The sequence below is a fragment of the Salvia splendens genome, chromosome 4 (genome assembly GCF_004379255.2).
Source record: "Salvia splendens isolate huo1 chromosome 4, SspV2, whole genome shotgun sequence".
In the NCBI taxonomy this organism is placed as follows: domain Eukaryota; kingdom Viridiplantae; phylum Streptophyta; class Magnoliopsida; order Lamiales; family Lamiaceae; genus Salvia; species Salvia splendens.
In genome coordinates, this window is record NC_056035.1 from 9,959,339 (window position 1) to 9,976,654 (window position 17,316).

The 17,316-nt window shown below is 37.1% G+C and overlaps 2 protein-coding genes across 4 annotated transcripts in view; both read left to right on the forward strand.

Moving 5' to 3' along the window:
- LOC121798419 (DEAD-box ATP-dependent RNA helicase 21-like) overlaps nucleotides 1–17,316 on the forward strand; it is a 794,448-nt gene that overhangs the window by 626,858 nt on the left and 150,274 nt on the right. The gene's annotated exons all lie outside the window — the stretch shown is intronic.
- Nucleotides 12,524–16,636, forward strand: LOC121798431 (squamosa promoter-binding-like protein 12). Of its 3 annotated transcripts, none has more exons than XM_042197432.1 (5): nucleotides 12,524–12,642; nucleotides 14,248–14,976; nucleotides 15,077–15,207; nucleotides 15,674–15,931; nucleotides 16,128–16,636. In XM_042197432.1, exons 2-5 carry the CDS (start codon nucleotides 14,312–14,314, stop codon nucleotides 16,445–16,447), a joined length of 1,374 nt encoding a protein of 457 aa, XP_042053366.1. In that variant the 5' UTR covers nucleotides 12,524–12,642; nucleotides 14,248–14,311; the 3' UTR covers nucleotides 16,448–16,636. The 3 variants fall into 3 exon arrangements, with proteins under 3 accessions (XP_042053366.1, XP_042053367.1, XP_042053365.1); XM_042197433.1 differs by lacking the exon at nucleotides 12,524–12,642 and adding an exon at nucleotides 12,689–13,255; XM_042197431.1 differs by lacking the exon at nucleotides 12,524–12,642 and adding an exon at nucleotides 13,302–13,848.

Consider the following 17,316-nt stretch of genomic DNA (forward strand, 5'->3'; position numbering starts at 1 on the left):
TGTTGGTATTGCCCATAGAAATGGGCAGTGGGCCAAAACTGTTGGGGGAAATTCCTGGTATATATAGGCATGGATGATGACTCTAAGGATGACCCAAGAGATGAGGAGGAGGAATTTCAGGAAAATCAATTGGTGACAGCAGACATATTTCATATCTATGCGATGGAAGGCAGACAGAAAGAGGAGAACATTAAGTTGGTTGGAGCGATTGGTGCGGCGGAGTTCGCATTCTTGTAGACATGGGGAGCTCACATGATTTTTTACATCCGCGTGTAGCTGGAAAATTGGCGCTTCCTCTGCAGAAGGTACGACCCTTCCGAGTATATGTGGGTAATGGGGAATCCCTGTTATGTTCTTCGGCTAGCAGGCAAACTCAGATCGTGGTGCAGAACCATGTATTTTTGGTGGACTTACATATTCTTCCGGTACATTGTCCGGATGTGATTCTGGGGAGGGTATGGTTCGATGAGGGCACGCTGGAGTTTATGCGGAATGGAGAGCATATCCGCCTGAAACTGGTATCGCCTCTGGCCCAGGCGGTGTCGCTGCGTCGGTTCGCCTCCCTACTCTCTATGCAGAGCGATGCGGAGGTGTTTGAGCTTGTTTAATTGTCGCAGTGCGACACGAACCCCGAGGCAGCAGCGGCTGTGTTCTTTCCGAAGGAGCTGCCAGAGGAAATTTTAGCAGTGTTGGGATCGCATGTGAAGGTGTTTGGGGTGCCGTTGGGTATGCCTCCTAGACGCCAGTTTGACCATAGAATTTATTTAAATTCAAACTCAAAGCCGGTTAATGTGTGTCCCTACAGGTATCCGTATTTTCAGAAGACGGAGATCGAACGGCATGTAAAGGAAATGCTCGACACGGGCATCATACGCCCCAGTCAAAGCCCGTTCTCATCGCCGGTGTTGTTGATTAGAAAGAAAGACGAATCGTTTCGTTTCTGCATTGATTATCGGGCACTAAATGCAGCAACTGTGCCGGACCACTTCCCAATCCCCACTACAAATGAGTTGTTTGACGAATTAGGGGCTGCACGGTTCTTTACAAAGTTGGATCTGCGCTCCGGGTATCATCAGATCCGGATGTGCGAGGAGGATGTCTATAAAACGGCATTTTGGACCCACGACGGCCACTTCGAGTTCTTGGTCATGCCGTTTGGTCTGACAAACGCGCCGTCCACATTCCAGGCGGCCATGAATGCCCTATTCCGGCCTTTCTTGCATCAATTCGTGATCGTTTTCTTCAACGACATCCTCATTTACAGCCCCACTCTGCCGTCCCATGTCCGCCATTTGAACAAGGTACTATCGATCTTGACAAGAAATCAATTCTTTGTTAAACTTTCTAAGTGCACTTTCGCTTGCACCACGGTCGAGTACCTTGGCCACTTGATTGCAGACGGAAAGCTCAAAGCAAACCCTTCCAAGATTGAGGCGATGTTGGCATGGCCGGTTCCCACCTCGGTCCGGCAGCTCCGTGGGTTTCTAGGTCTGACAGGATACTACAGACGATATGTGGAGCATTATGCATCTATTGCAGGTCCATTAACAGAATTGTTGAAGAAGGATTCCTTCACGTGGTCACCTGCGGCGGCTACCAGTTTCGTGGCTCTGAAAGAGGCAATGTCATCGGCACCGGTCCTCCGCCTCCCGGATTTCACACGGACTTTTTATTTGGAGACGGACGCATCGGATTTTGGAATCGGGGCGGTGTTGCTTCAGGATGGACACCCCTTGGACTTTTTCAGCGGGAAGCTCAGGCCGAGACGACGCATTTCCTCCACATACCTCAGGGAACTATATGCTATTGTGGAGGCGGTGCAAAAGTGGCGCCAGTATTTGCTTTGGCGAGAGTTTGTGATTAGAAGTGATCAGAAGAGCTTGAAAGAGTTGCTGCAGCAAATTATACAGACACCGGATCAGCAGTTCTACGCTCGGAAATTGATGGGTTATAAATTTCGGATTGAGTACAAGACGAGAGCTTCTAACAAGGTTGCAGATGCTCTGTCCAGGAGGGACATGGAGGGCGGACCAGCGCCGTGCGCTGAGGCGGGCGAGGCCGAGGCTGCCGGCGACCCCAGTGAGGACGCGCGGTTACTGATTGCAGTGGCTCGCCCGGTGCCCGATGTTTTGGACATTCTGCGTCAGGAGGCGGAGAGCCCGCTTGATATGATCGAGCTGCGCTCGAAATTGGAGTTGGGAACCGGGGATCCGGATGTGTCGATCTCAGACGGCCTGGTGTATTACAAGCGCCGCCTCTATGTGAGCAAGGACTCGGAGGTAAAGGAGAGGCTGTTGCACGAGTTTCACGCTGCCCCATTGGCGGGCCATCCGGGGATAGACCGCACGTTTAAGCGATTGGCGGCGGTGTTCTATTGGAAGGGTATGAGGAAGGAGGTGAAGAAGTGCTTGATCGTCGGGCAAGAGTTTCTGCGACTTCACGGAGGAATTGATCACGGTTAGGAAGTTCATTCTTAACACAGGCTCACTTTTTCGTTTATAACAGACTACCAGCGATGCTTCTTTATAAGCAAGAATTGGCAAATAAGTTTATTTATGCAATAAAAAGCCATCGATTTGAAATCAAGATTGATAGACTATTTTTCCATCACATTGAAATAATTTAATATGAATGAAACTAGTAGTCTCGGAATTTTTTTTTTTTCGTTTTGGGTGAAATTATAATTTAATATTACTAATATTTATCATAGTTAATTATTCACATGGAGATATGAGAAGTAAAAGAACATGTGAAACGAGGTAGATATGCTGACGTGGTGCCCATTTATTAACTATGTGAGACTAAGATCTTCTGCCTTCGGATTAACAACGTTCGACTATATTTAAAGTAGTAAATATTAGTACCACTCGATGCCTTTGTTAACTGCAAATTTGTGTTATTAAATGAAGGTCGGATACAAATTTTTTACGTCTTTAACAATTGTTAACATTTCACAATGCACATGAAGATGCGGATGGCTAGTTTCTTAGATCTTACCTCTAATTTATTGATCAAATATTTGAGTAATTTCCAAACTTAGTATATGAGCGTATTATTTAAAAAAAATTAAATTAAATTACGTACGCAGCCATTAAAATAGTAAAAAGCCATATAAGATTTCCAAACATAATGTTAAGTCATAAAATTTCAGTTCGTGGTATTATATATCAAATTCAATGTTTATAAAAATTATTTTGAAAAGTTTCGTGATATTAGACGTCAATATCCCTATAATAATAAATAGATCTCCCTTGGCGTGTGAGCTGCTATAGTCGATGCCACAGTTATAAAAAAAAAGGCATTAAGGCATTATTTTTTTTCTTTTCAAAAAATAATTAAGAAAAACTCATGGTAACTATTCGAGCCGACGAAATTAGTAATATTATCCGTGAACGTATTGAACAATATAATAGAGAAGTCAAGATTGTAAACACCGGCACCGTACTTCAAGTAGGCGACGGTATTGCTCGTATTCATGGTCTTGATGAAGTAATGGCGGGTCAGAAGTTTTCGTAACTCAATCATAGATGATGGAATCATCAAAGATTTGACCTTTTCGAACTCTGTCTGTAACTCACTAGAGGCCCGGGAAACAAAGATTCATAATTGGCATACAAAACGCGACAAAAGTGAAAAGAATATATATATAAAGAAGAAGCTGAAAGGTGTGAAAAAATGAAGAGGTGAATGCCATATTTATTGGATAGATTTAAAATAATAAAAATATCGAATTGTGGCAGTTATCCAATGGCAAAATATTAAAATTGGAAAAAAATAAGTAATTTTTTTTTATAGGTTAAAGATTACTATAAATATTTCTTTTCATAGATCGCGTGCGTGTAAACGTAATAATTTATAGACTACTTATATGCTATTTCTTCTTTATTTTATTTGTTTTATTAGAGAGGATCAGATATTCCCTCCTTGCTAGTTGCCCGGTTTGAAAGTTTGTAAGAAACATTAATTATCTTAATATTCACAATAAACAGTCGAGTGGTCCAACAAATTAACTTTAGAAACTTAAATTGCTGGGTACTTTAGATTAATCTTTTGGTGGTCATACCCATTTATGGGTTCTCCACCAATCAAATAAAATAAGATAGAAAAAAAACTAATGTGTTACATAATTTTTTCACCAGTTAATTTTACAAAGATTGACACACCATTAGTCCCATATATGATTGTATGATACATATAGTCCCAGTTACTCGTTAAACTGGTGAATGTTTTTACATTATTACAAATATTAATGAATCACATCAAATACAGTATGGTAGTACTAACGTATGGAGCAATAAAAAGACATTCTAATTACACATATTAGTAGTATATTACGATTTACCTTACAATGTGTACCAAAAATCGCCGCTATACAAGTGCATGTGATTAATTGTCCACGCTATTTAAGAAGCGTGTATAAAGAAAGAGTTGAAAATCGCAAGGTTCTTAGTTAGCATTTTAACGTTAATTAATTGGATTAAAGCTCAGCGCTTAAATTGTGGTCCCTAATGTTTACTTATTTAGTTGGGTAAGGTGTCGCTGTCTTTTTCCTTCACCATTTAGATTTGCTTTTGGAGTTTAGCTTAACTGCTTAAGTCTTTTTTAATGCATGAAAAGATATTTCTAGGCCAGAGATAATGACTAAAAATGATAATTCAATAAATAATATTAGCAAAATTACAATATTATAAATATTTTAAAAAAAACAACTAAGCTTACAATGACGACAAAAAACAACTAGCAAATAACAAACATAAAAAACGCAAAACAATTTAAGGCTCGTAGAGGCATCAAACTTGAATAACATTACAAATCCAAGAGACACTCATGTAACAAACATTACAAATTCTCCAAAACTTGTGTATATGAGATGATTATAAGTAAAATGAAAATTAAATCATTTATCCTAATTTGAGTGTCGTCAACACACACACACACACACACACACATATATATATATATATATATATATATATAGGGGTGCATTATAATGATAACCCCAATTTCCGTAATAACCCTATAACTAAATCTGGACCACACATTTTTAAAATTTAAAATCAGATATATATATATATATATATATATATATATATATATGGGTGCATTATAATGATAACCCCAATTTCCGTAATAACCCTATAACTAAATCTGGACCACACATTTTTAAAATCACGTGGTCTAGATTCAAACTTAGCTTTCCTTCATAAAAAAGGCGCAGATGGTAAATATGTCATTTCGCTTATTTAATTTCTGAATTTCGCTCGTGATAAAATTTACGTATCCAAATTTCGCTCATTTAAATACGTAAAATCTTATTTCCCATGATATACAGATGTATGAGGTTCAGTTACACGTATGTATAAGGTTCAGTTATACGTAAAATCTTATTTCCCATGATATACAAATTTCGCTCATTTAAATACGTAATATCTTATTTAAGTATCATTTTATCAGTCAAAAGTATCATTTTATCAACTCAGAGTATCATTCTATCCGGCAAAACTATCATTCTATGCAAACATATATCATTTTATCATTTTATCAGTCAAAAGTATCATTTTATCAACTCAGAGTATCATTCTATCCGGCAAAACTATCATTCTATGCAATAAACCTAACATATATCATTTTATCATTTTATCAGTCAGTCAAAAGTATCATTTTATCAACTCAGAGTATCATTCTATCCGGCAAAACTATCATTCTGTGCAATAAACCTAACATATATCATTTTATCAGTCAGTCAAAAGTATCATTTTATCAACTCAGAGTATCATTCTATCCGGCAAAACTATCATTCTATGCAATAAACCTAACTATATATCATTTTATCATTTTATCAGTTAGTCAAAAGTATCATTTTATCAACTCAGAGTATCATTCTATCCGGCAAAACTATCATTCTATGCAATAAACCTAACATATATCATTTTATCAGTTAGTCAAAAGTATCATTTTATCAACTCAGAGTATCATTCTATTCGGCAAAACTATCATTCTATGCAATAAACCTAACATATATCATTTTATCATTTTATCAGTCAGTCAAAACTATCATTTTATCAACTCATAGTATCATTCTATCCGGCAAAACTATCATTCTATGCAATAAACCTAACATATATCATTTTATCATTTTATCAGTCAGTCAAAAGTATCATTTTATCAACTCAGAGTATCATTCTATCCGGCAAAACTATCATTCTATGCAATAAACCTAACATATATCATTTTATCAGTCAGTCAAAAGTATCATTTTATCAACTCAGAGTATCATTCTATCCGGCAAAACTATCATTCTATGCAATAAACCTAACTATATATCATTTTATCATTTTATCAGTTAGTCAAAAGTATCATTTTATCAACTCAGAGTATCATTCTATCCGGAAAAACTATTATTCTATGCAATAAACCTAACATATATCATTTTTTCATTTTATCATTTTATCAGTCAGTCAAAAGTATCATTTTATCAACCCAGGGTATCATTCTATCTGGCAAAACTATCATTCTATGCAATAAACCTAACATATATCATTTTATCATTTTATCAGTCAGTCAAAAGTATCATTTTATCAACTCAGAGTATCATTCTATCCGGCAAAACTATCATTCTATGCAATAAACCTAACATATATAATTTTATCATTTTATCAGTCAGTCAAAAGTATCATTTTATCAACTCAGAGTATCATTCTATCCGACAAAACTATCATTCTATGCAATAAACCTAACATATATCATTTTATCATTTTATCAGTCAGTCAAAAGTATCATTTTATCAACTTAGAGTATCATTCTATCCGGCAAAACTATCATTCTATGTAATAAATCTAACATATATCATTTTTTCATTTTATCATTTTACCAGTTAGTCAAAAATATCATTTTATCAACTCAGAGTATCATTGAAGATTTAGTCAATTCATATGATTGAATTTGTATTTAAAGAAAAAATGAATTCAAATTGAATTATTTAAAATTCCAAAAAAATTGTAACCAGATCGAAATAGATAAAAAAAAATATATGAAAATTTCGAACATAAAAGTGAATTCGTTATTATTACTAATAGTTTTGCTCACTATGGCATTAATAGAACCCGCTAATGTCCTAACTTCGATGTCATATGTTTGTTTTAGTATCATTTTATCAACTCAAAGTATTTTGTCTATTTCTTCTAATAATATGATATTTTAATCAATAGAAACTTATCATTAAAAGAGTCCAATTTTGGTGGTTATATTATATAATCACCTCTTAAATCCTTATCTCACTGCTCTTTTTCCCACTTAAGTTGAATTAGGTGGGGTAGCGACAAATTTATCTATGTTTAAATAATCAATTAATTTAATAACAATAATGTTGGGATAGTCCTAGCAATAACCTAAAATAAATTTACAGGCTATTGTCGTATCGTTAATCACATAAATTTCATATAAGAAATGTGGTGTGGCATGCGAATTAAAATTCAAATAGCAACAAATATTTTTAGATGATATAATAAAAATCCATAAATCAAACAAATAAAAGACATGTTATTTTCTATAAAAAGATCGTTACCGTCATAAATTAAAATTTATGGATTTTAAATGATTTCCAATGATCTCAAATCAATTTCACAATTTATGTGGTATGTAATTATATACTTAATTTTTTTATCTCGATCTCACACATAGAACTCTTAATTAAACTATAAACTAAACTAATTCAGCTTAAAAACTATTTCCGTTCGCTATTAAGAGTCCCGATTTGCCATTTTGGTTCATTCACGATTATAAATCTTGGTTCACTCATACTATAAATAGTAAACAGGCTTTATGATTTACTAATTTATTTCAGTCACATTTTATTACAAAACGTATATAAAAATGAGCCCACATGCCAATATTTTCCACCTACTTTCATTTCTATTTCTTAAAACTTGTTTCGAACTGGATCGGGACTCCTAATGCCTAACGGAGGGAGTTATACAAAAATTTTGTTAATGGGACAGGTTGATTTAATTAATTAAACAAAAAATACAGGCCGAATCGCAAAGAACAATCGTGATCTTTATCGCAAGACACATCATGTCTATAGCTACAAAAACTTATCTTTTAAGAACACAAAAATAGAGACGTAATTGCTTGTTTAGAAAATTTTGAAAACTAACCACACTTTAGGACGCAAATGAAAGCGTCCTTAAGTTGAAAATAAATTATCTTAATCTTTTATTTTTTTCATAACGGTTTCATATGCGACCCCAAATTTTAGTTGGAACACCAAGAGTAGGAATGTTTTTTAAAGTGTTGGTGATATAGTTAGAAATATATATTAGCATCTTTAATATTATACTCCATTTGTCCACCATTTATAGTTCTTTTTTGACTCGACATAAGAGTTAAGAAATTGTTTGACTTTGTGAAGGAAATTGTGAAATGAGTTAGTGGGATATAGACTTCACTTTTATATATTAATTTTATAATAGAACGTGAGTGTTATGATTTTGTTGAATGATAGGGTCCACTTATTTAAAAATGAAAAAAGTAAATGGGACTTAAGAGCATGAGCAACAATGCTTGTCCCCAAGAGCTTGCTCACCACTATTCATGAATTCCACCCCATTTTTATCCATATTTTATTTCATGCTTTAACTAAGGCACAACACCCACAACAATCCAAATCCACTCCTTCTATCACTATTCATAGGCTTGTTATTATAATTTAAAAAACAAGTAATAAAAATGTTTCATTAATAATAAAACTTCAATAAAAAATCCAAAAAAGACATAACAAATTTCTAAAAAAGTTAAACTTACATAATTTCACTTGGGGGAGGGGGGTGTCACGCTAGCCCACGGTGCACCACATGAGATGGTGACGTGACGCCGTTCTTGTGATTCAGTCGTGGGTCATATATGATGATTTCCAAACTTGCCTTGAGCAAACAACCTACGGAGTATTGAAGTTGAAAGTGACAACAAAGTTATGGTGTTTATGATCAACTTGGACATGTGTGACATAAATTAGCCTGTGGTAATGAGACATAGTAGCAGACCGACGTGAGTACAAAGGATATATGCCCCCAAAACAAATCCCAGCAAGTGGCGCAGCGGTAGGAAGCTCTTTATTGATGATTGAGCAGTGGGTTAGAATCTTTCCTAGTCAATAATTTTGTACTTCATCCGTTCATGAAAAATAATATCATTTTGTTATTTTGGGATATCTATAAAAAATATTCTTATTTCTAAAAATGAAAAGTTTATCTCTCATGGTTTATCCACTTTTTCTCCTCTCTCTCATAGTTTACTTAATTTTTCTTTCTTACTTTACCTATTTTTTCTAATTATCTCTTACTTTACCAATTTATAATTAAACTTTGTGTCGTCCATAAATAAAATTATTTTTGTGGACGGATGAAGTATTCTTTAACATTTACCTTTTTTTCCTTCAATTATTCTAAATAGTTTTTCATTTCAAAATCAATTATCTCACCTTTAATCAATATTCTAAATCTTGTTTCCATTTCTGGAGTGCATCTATTTTTTAACTCTTGAATGTCTAATACTCTATTTCATTCTTACTTGTAAATCATTTTTTAATTTTTCTTCTAATACAGTTCACTTGTTTTCCACCGTCCACGTGTAGAGAAATGACAAGAAGAAAACGCTTTTAAGTGGAAAACGACAGCGAGTCGATTCGGTTTGGATGCGTCCACTAATTTCTGTCATGTGCGAATTGCCAGAAAAATTCCCATCTCCACCGTCCACGTGTAGAGGATGGACCCCGTTCGTCAGTTCTTCCTCACCATATCGCTAACTAGCAACATACCACTTCTAGTGGACCCACCGCAAGTCCGCAACCACTGGAATTACCATTTTTCAATATAATTAACTTAATTGTGTCATACACGTACGTTATTTGAGTATCCTTCCTAGGATCATCCACGATAAGGCGCCGTATACTCCGATATATCATCATTCTATCCTCCTATTCTTTCACTTGTAGTGCGACGCCCTAAAGTCCGCCCTATAGTTTTAACTACTATTTTGTTAATTACTTTTTTATATTTTCAAATATGTCTTGCAAAATTATAAAAAAAACACCACAATAAAAGACAAATCCTACATTACTAATTAAAAAAAATTACAAGAGTTAGAAATAAAAAACAAGTTCACTACAAGAGCATACTCTACATCATTCCCAGCTTGCAGTGCAGATCATCGATCATCCACTTGAGGTATTCGGCTTTGACCGGGTCCTCGCATTGCATGAGGGCGTGGTGCGTGTCCAACAACGTCCTCCGGTTGGCGGCCGCCACCAACTCCGTGTAGGCATGTCTCGCAGCCGAAGTTGGGGTCGGGGTCGGGGTTGCGATCGGGGTCGGGGTTGGGGTCGGGGCCTGGGCATGTGAGGATGTCGCCTTCGCCTTGCCCTTGTTCTTGGCAGGCTTGCTGCCAATGGGACGCCGGGAGGACATCGGTGTGCCGGAACTCTCATCCTCGTACATTGGCTGGATGAGGTCCATCGGAGGTGCATCGCTGTCGCTGCTCGTATAATCACCGGCGGCGGTGTTCTTCGCCCTCTTCGCCGCAGCCGATAGGGGCAGAATCCCTCCTTGGAACTTTTGCTTGTCCTTCAAGAGGAGCCAGAAGTTGTAATGCTTGAAATCGTCGTACAATGAAATTTACGACGCAACCGCTTTATCGCGGACATCCGTCAAACTCTCACCGCTGCCATTCTCCCTCAAGCACTTCTCGTACTCATTGGAGAACAAATTGACTTGCTTCTTCACCTGATCTCAGTACTTGCGGAGCTGCTCCCTATGGCGCTTGTAGGCGGCCGACGGCATGGCCTCGTTGTAGCAATCAGCGATGCGCTCCCAGTATGCGATTTGCTTTTGGTTGTTGGCAAACACCGGTTCCTCTGAAATATCAATCCAACACCTCGTCAAGACGATGGTTTCATCTGGGTTGTAGTTCGTCCTCCCTGGGGCGAACTCTTCATTCTTCTCCGGAAGCGGCAACTTCTGGGCCCTTTGCCTGTTCCGCTTCTTCTTGGTGGCGGAGCCCGAGGCGACGGCGGCGGAGCCAGAGGCGCGGCGGGGTGGGGCGGGGGCGCGGGTGGGATTAAATCTAATTTTAAACTTGACTTACATGATAAAAATCAAGATTTAAACCCGATTTACAACAAATTAAATAACTAAACTAAAGCAATATTTTTTTAAAGATAATATTATAAATAATAAAATAATAATATTATTTTTAATGGGTTATCCGAATCCAACTCGCATCCAACCCGAACCTAACTTGAAATTTTTCGGGTTCATAACGAGTCAACCTAATAAGGACACGAACCCATTAAGGTGTGATCCAAACCCATTATTTTTGTACGGATTCGTGTCGGATAACAAATTGCAAGCCCTACTTGAATGTTAACAAAAATCACAAAGAATAAGGAAAATTAGTTGGAGAAAAAGATAAAACCAATATGAACTCTATCATCCGGAAGACGGACAACACCCGAAAACCGTAAGATCATAACACACAATTTTCGTTAATTTGTTTTTGTGTAATTTGGACTGAAATGTATGGATATTTCTCTCAATTGCCTTAAACATATTGTAGGGATGAAATTGTGAGCAAGTGTTTGTGTTCACTTCCCGTCTTTAATGCACATTTATTTATGCTATTGTAGAGAAGTGTTCGATAACATATTTATGTGCATATTTAGCTAGAAGGAGAAGTTAGTTCGGGAATTTAGGTTTCTTACTTATTTAGAGTAGGAAATGTGATTGTACATATGTTGTAGTAGGTGTGTACGAGCTAAATTAACAATTATGCATCCGTAATTAGAGATTAGTGTTCAAGTAGCGATGATTCTAGAAATCGAGAATATGTTTATTTTAACGCTGTAATCTTGCAGCAGAAGAATGAATAATTGTGTTCATTTGATTTTGAAATACTAGTATTTTAGACGCCATTTATATACAGCGTGCTGCGAAACACAATGGTGCGCTGGCAGCTGGGAATGCCCTTCGAGAAGGCTCTAAAGAGCACCACTGCAGTATGCAGCAGATGCTCTAACGTATAATAAAATTGCATAATTTTAATTAGAAGCAATACCTTATAGGAGCAATGAAAAGACAAGTTAGAGCATCGTTAATAAGGTATTTAAATACTAGTACATCAGATCACAGTATAAAGCGGCAAGATCATACATAATAAAGAGTGGCATAACCGCAAAAGCAAAAAAAAAAAAACATATGTACATACAAATATACCAATTTAACAAAAAAATTGGAGTATTTATTCAAGGCAGAATTTTCCGATAGTCAAAGGTATTATTGTAAGGTGGAGAGCCCCCAACCGTCCGATCTTCCTCGCTCCCACCGGTATTCGTTGAGATAGACACACAGCGGATCACAGCATGGGTCCCACCACTGTGTCAAATACTCACACCATTGTTATTGCCGATTTGCCCCCACACCTCAATTTACTTCTTTACTTTTTTTCTCTCAATTATTTATATCTAAATAATTTCGCCTCTTTCAGTCTGTTAAGTCTCACTTTCTCCTTTTGGTAAGATAAATTCCACCCTCTTTCCCTCCCACTTCCCAAACTCTCTCTCTCTCTCTCTCTCTCTCAAATCTTAACTGGGTAAGCTACAGTTTTCTCTCAATTCCTTTTTTATCAAGAAAATTGTGTTGCTTTCATGTGTTGTATATGTGTGCTATGTTATTTAATTATGCTGCTGGAATGATTGCTTGCGAGTTGTAATGATTCAACGTTGGAGGGAGTGAAGGAGTAATTGATGGATGGAGTATATCAGTGAGATTTTTGGAAAACATAACTGCTCCATTTTTTGTCCTTTTTTGGTTGTGCTTTCTGTTTTTGGAGAAACAATTGAGGGAATTGTCTGCAGCGGGGGGATTATTAGGCGAAGATTTTCCCCTAATATGTGCAAAGAAATTTGGAAATTAGAAGCCCCCCACCTCTCTCTCTCTCTTCCTTGATGGTTTTTGTTTTTCTCTTTTTTTTCCGCCCCTTTTGGAGGAGTACTAATTTTTGGGGCTGTGGTGTCTGAGGTGTTTCCACGTCATTGAGGATGGGCAAGCGTCGTTGTGTGTTTTCTGACCCTGGGAGAATGGGAAAACGTTTGCTGTGAGCGAGTTTCTTCTTGTTTATTCTTCTGAATAGGGGTGGGGGGCTTCGATTTTCTCTAGTTTTTTTAACTTTGATTTAACTAAAGGAGTATACAAATCTGCAGCAGGTAAGTATAAGTTTTTTTTGCATAAAATTTGGAAGGGGGGAGGGCTTGACTCTATTCATATTTTTATTTCTACTTGGATTAGTGCAACTTTAATTCGTACTTATATTTCTTTATGTTGGAGTTTGGTGGTGAAGAGGCTAAAAGCAACATATCTTGGTCTTTTTTTTTGTTTGAAGAAAATGATGAGACCATTATCTCTTCTTTTAGTGGTTATGTTTAAGAGGCATCTTAGTCAATCTTGGTAGTGCGTATTGCCAGAAAAGAACTGAGAAGGTAATTAGACACCAGGTTGTGGATAAAAGAGAAGTGAAAAGGGAAAGGTACAAAGCAGAGTCTTTATTGCTATAAAAAAGGATGGTGATTGCAGGCAGTTAACAGTAAAAATCTCTTTTTTCCACTCATTTGATTGCTCAAGTGAATGGGCTAAAAAAACTAAGTATATCACCTACCACTTCCTCTTTTAGCTACCGACTTCTATTCATCTGTTGCTGGAGAGCAGCTAATCTGCTTTGTTTCGTGGTGGGATGATTGGAAAAAGATGGTATTTTTGCTAATAATCCGAGATTCTGTGCTGCCAAAATGTTTCTTGATGTGTACGTTTGGCCTTCTGGTTCAAGATTGGGTTTCTTATTGAACTTATTTATCATATCAGTATGTTTGATTGTTTTTTTATTTTGTGTTTGCTCGTGTTTTCCCCTCTGAATTTTTGATTTGGGGGCTGAGTACATGTGGTGATATTGGTGATGCTTGTTGGTTGTCATGAAGCGTATTGATTTTACATATGTGATTTCCTTATCCATGAAACATGAAGCTATAACTTCTCCATGGGGTGATTACTTTGTGATGTCTTGATAGTAATTCTGATAAAAAAAAATTTGGTTATGGATAACCTATTTGTTGTTTGATCCTTCTGAAGGAGTTTCACCTATTATTTTGCTTGTTATGTAGAGTTTCTTCCTCGAATCTGAAGAGTTTAATTTTGTATCTTGCAGTTTCAGCCTATGCCCTAGTTTATGATGCATTAGATGTGCTAGATTAATTGAGAAACTCTACCTAATGAGCCACTATTTGGAGATGGATTGGAATACTAAGTGGGATTGGGAAAGCTATGATGCATTTGGTCCAAAAACAACAGAAAATCCTAAGAAGCTGCAACTAGTGGATTTGACTATTATTGATGATAGGGAAATTGATGCCGGATCCTTCAATCTCTCAGCAGGAGCCTCTGGCTCTGATGGTGGCCATGTTTCTTCAGCTAAAAGCTCAATATCAGCTTCTGATTCTTCCACAAAGGATGGGCAAACCCCCCCAGACTTCAGGCTAATGGCATATGAAGATATTTCTGGAAATTTTAAGATTACAGAACGTGAAGGAACTAAGATTTCTGGAACTTCTCCACCTCTGGAAGCTTCCATTGGCTCTGTAGAACCACTGATTGGCCTCAAGCTTGGAAAGAGAACATACTTTGAGAACAGTGGTGCTGGAGGCCATGTTAAGAGTGCACCTTCTGCTGGGCCTACTGCATCCACCGCCTCATTGAAGAAAACTAAATTGCTGGGTGATAATCTCCCGATGCCTCGCTGTGTAGTTGAGGGCTGCAATTCTGACCTTTCAACAGCTAAAGAGTATCACCGGAAGCATAGGGTTTGTGATAGCCATTCCAAGGCCCCAAAGGTGGTTGTTGGTGGCCTTGAACGCCGGTTTTGCCAGCAGTGTAGCAGGTAGACACAGAAGACAAATTGTCTCATAGCATTTTATATGACTTTTTCTGTTAATGGTTATAAGTTTTCATTGTTTTAATGCCACTCTATCTGTTTGAAGGTTCCATAACATTTCTGAATTTGACGAAAAGAAACGCAGTTGTAGAAGAAGACTTTCTGATCATAATGCGCGACGCAGGAAGCCACAGCAGGAAATCCAGTATAATTCAAGGCTCTCATCACCATTCTATGGTATATTTATCCATTTCAGACCTTTAAAGTTTTCAGTTTGAAATAGCATAAATACAAGATGTGTGCTTTCTAACTCGTAAACGTTGATGGTAAAGTTCTTTTGTTGAATAAGAATACACACACAATATTTTGGCATTCTGTACGAGTAATCTTAAAGCAAATATGTTTCTAATATAAGGACTTGTTGAACCTTGTAGAACTAATTAATCAGGTAAGAGGAGCATTTGAGAAATTTTCATATGGACACTGACATTAATATGATCATATCTGGCTCATTTGTGTTAGAAGACTTTGGTATGTAAATAAGTGTGTCTCATGAGTAAAATTTGCTTGTTCTGATAAGCCCTAAGCTGAAAAAGGTAGGGGACAAAATTCCTAGAGGCGAGTTAAGAAATGTTGGCTTCGTGTGCTAAAAAATAGTGCAAGCTTTGGTAGTAATTAGCCTAATTTGGTTTGTCACGCGCAGGAGGAAGGCAGCAAATGAGTTTTATGATGAGCAATCCTTCACTTGTACACTCTAGAGCTATGGGTGATACAGCATGGGATAGCACCAAGTTCACCCTGACCAAAGGGTATCATCCTTTGAAGTCTAGTGGAGATGGGGTTAGCAGAGAGCAGATGCATATACCAGGAGCTAAACTTACACATTTCACCAACATGCAAAGCAGTGCAGCTAAAGGAATTCCCACATCAAAGAGCTCTGTGGCTGATGTTTCAAATCCAGGTGTGTTTCAACTCAAATCCCCGTCAGCAGCATTACCAGAAAAGGGTTATTGCTTAGAAGGTTTTTGTTAGTTACAAAGATAGGCAACTCGACGTGCATATATTAAGACAATGGTTGCTGACACAATTGAAAAGTAGGAGACGTGCCATTGGAGTTGAAAGTGATGTTGATTATGTTTGTTTTTGCAATAATGTAGGTTCGAAGTATTCTCCCCACTTAGATGCAGCACCCGAGTATGGTCGTGCTCTCTCTCTTCTGTCAAGTAATTCGTGGGCTCCATGTGGATCAGAATCCATGGCTTTGAATCAAATTCAAGAAAATGAAATCTGCGTAAGTCAGCCTTTACCTACAATGCATGGAATCCCAGAAGGGGTGCCCCTCTCTTCTTCAGAATTGTGGCTGCATCAGCTGCCTTCTGCTCATCCTCCATTGCCAGGCAACACTAACTTCCCGGAAATCCAGCTATTCATAACACCATACGAGGAGACAGACTTATATTCCAGCATAATGAACTGACTACATTCAAAAGCACAATCTTGTAGTAGTATTTTGTATTTTGAACGCTAGCTGCACAAGAGTCCTCCTTGTTAGTTGATAAATTTATAAGGTTCTTGCCTTCCACAGCATATTATTCTGTTGGTGTGGAGCTAAGGTTGCAAATTTGTATGTGTTCTTTGGATAATCAACCTTGTTTGTTTGCAGACATTTTTGGCTTTATCAAAAATTAAATTACAGAAAACAGATATGAAATCATATTCATATATAATTCCAACAATAATTATTTTGATAACGTGGATATCATTGCAAAGTGAATAACAAAACTAATGCTTAATATGGTCGGGTTTGGGAAAGGCGGGAGGGGCCGGGCAGCCGCGAACGCATATATTTCCATAGCATGCACAGAAGCCACACTTGGAGCATATGGGAAAGCAATCTCGGTCGACTCTGCAATATGGCAATGGCAGTGGTGCTTCAGCTTCTACTCCCACATTCTTTATTCCACCTGCATTCAATTTATTCACCACCTCAAGTCATAATATAGTACTCCTATATTCTTTCCATCTAATTTTATTTTTTTAAGTATACGAGGATAATAAATAATAGTATTACCGGATAAGAGAGCGAAAAAGGAGACTAGAAGGAGAAAGAGGAAGCTGGCTTTCTTCATTTTATGCTCCTGCAAACGGCAAACCTCTGCTCACACTCACACTACTCTCGTGTTTGATATATTTTTCGTTAATTTATGGTGTGGAGATTGATTAGCAAACACCTTTTTATACCCCATTTTTTAGAATCAATAGCATTAATATTTCGTGTGATCATTAAAATGGTGACTTGTTTCTGGATACATACAAAACGTTTCGTAAATTAACACTTTTTTTCCG

Coding starts and splice junctions, on each gene's coding strand:
- LOC121798431 (XM_042197432.1), top strand. CDS start 14,312: ATGAGCCACTATTTGGAGATGGATTGGAATACTAAGTGGGATTGGGAA. Junction 14,977..15,076: donor TTTTGCCAGCAGTGTAGCAG/GTAGACACAGAA, acceptor ATCTGTTTGAAG/GTTCCATAACATTTCTGAAT. Junction 15,208..15,673: donor GCTCTCATCACCATTCTATG/GTATATTTATCC, acceptor TGTCACGCGCAG/GAGGAAGGCAGCAAATGAGT.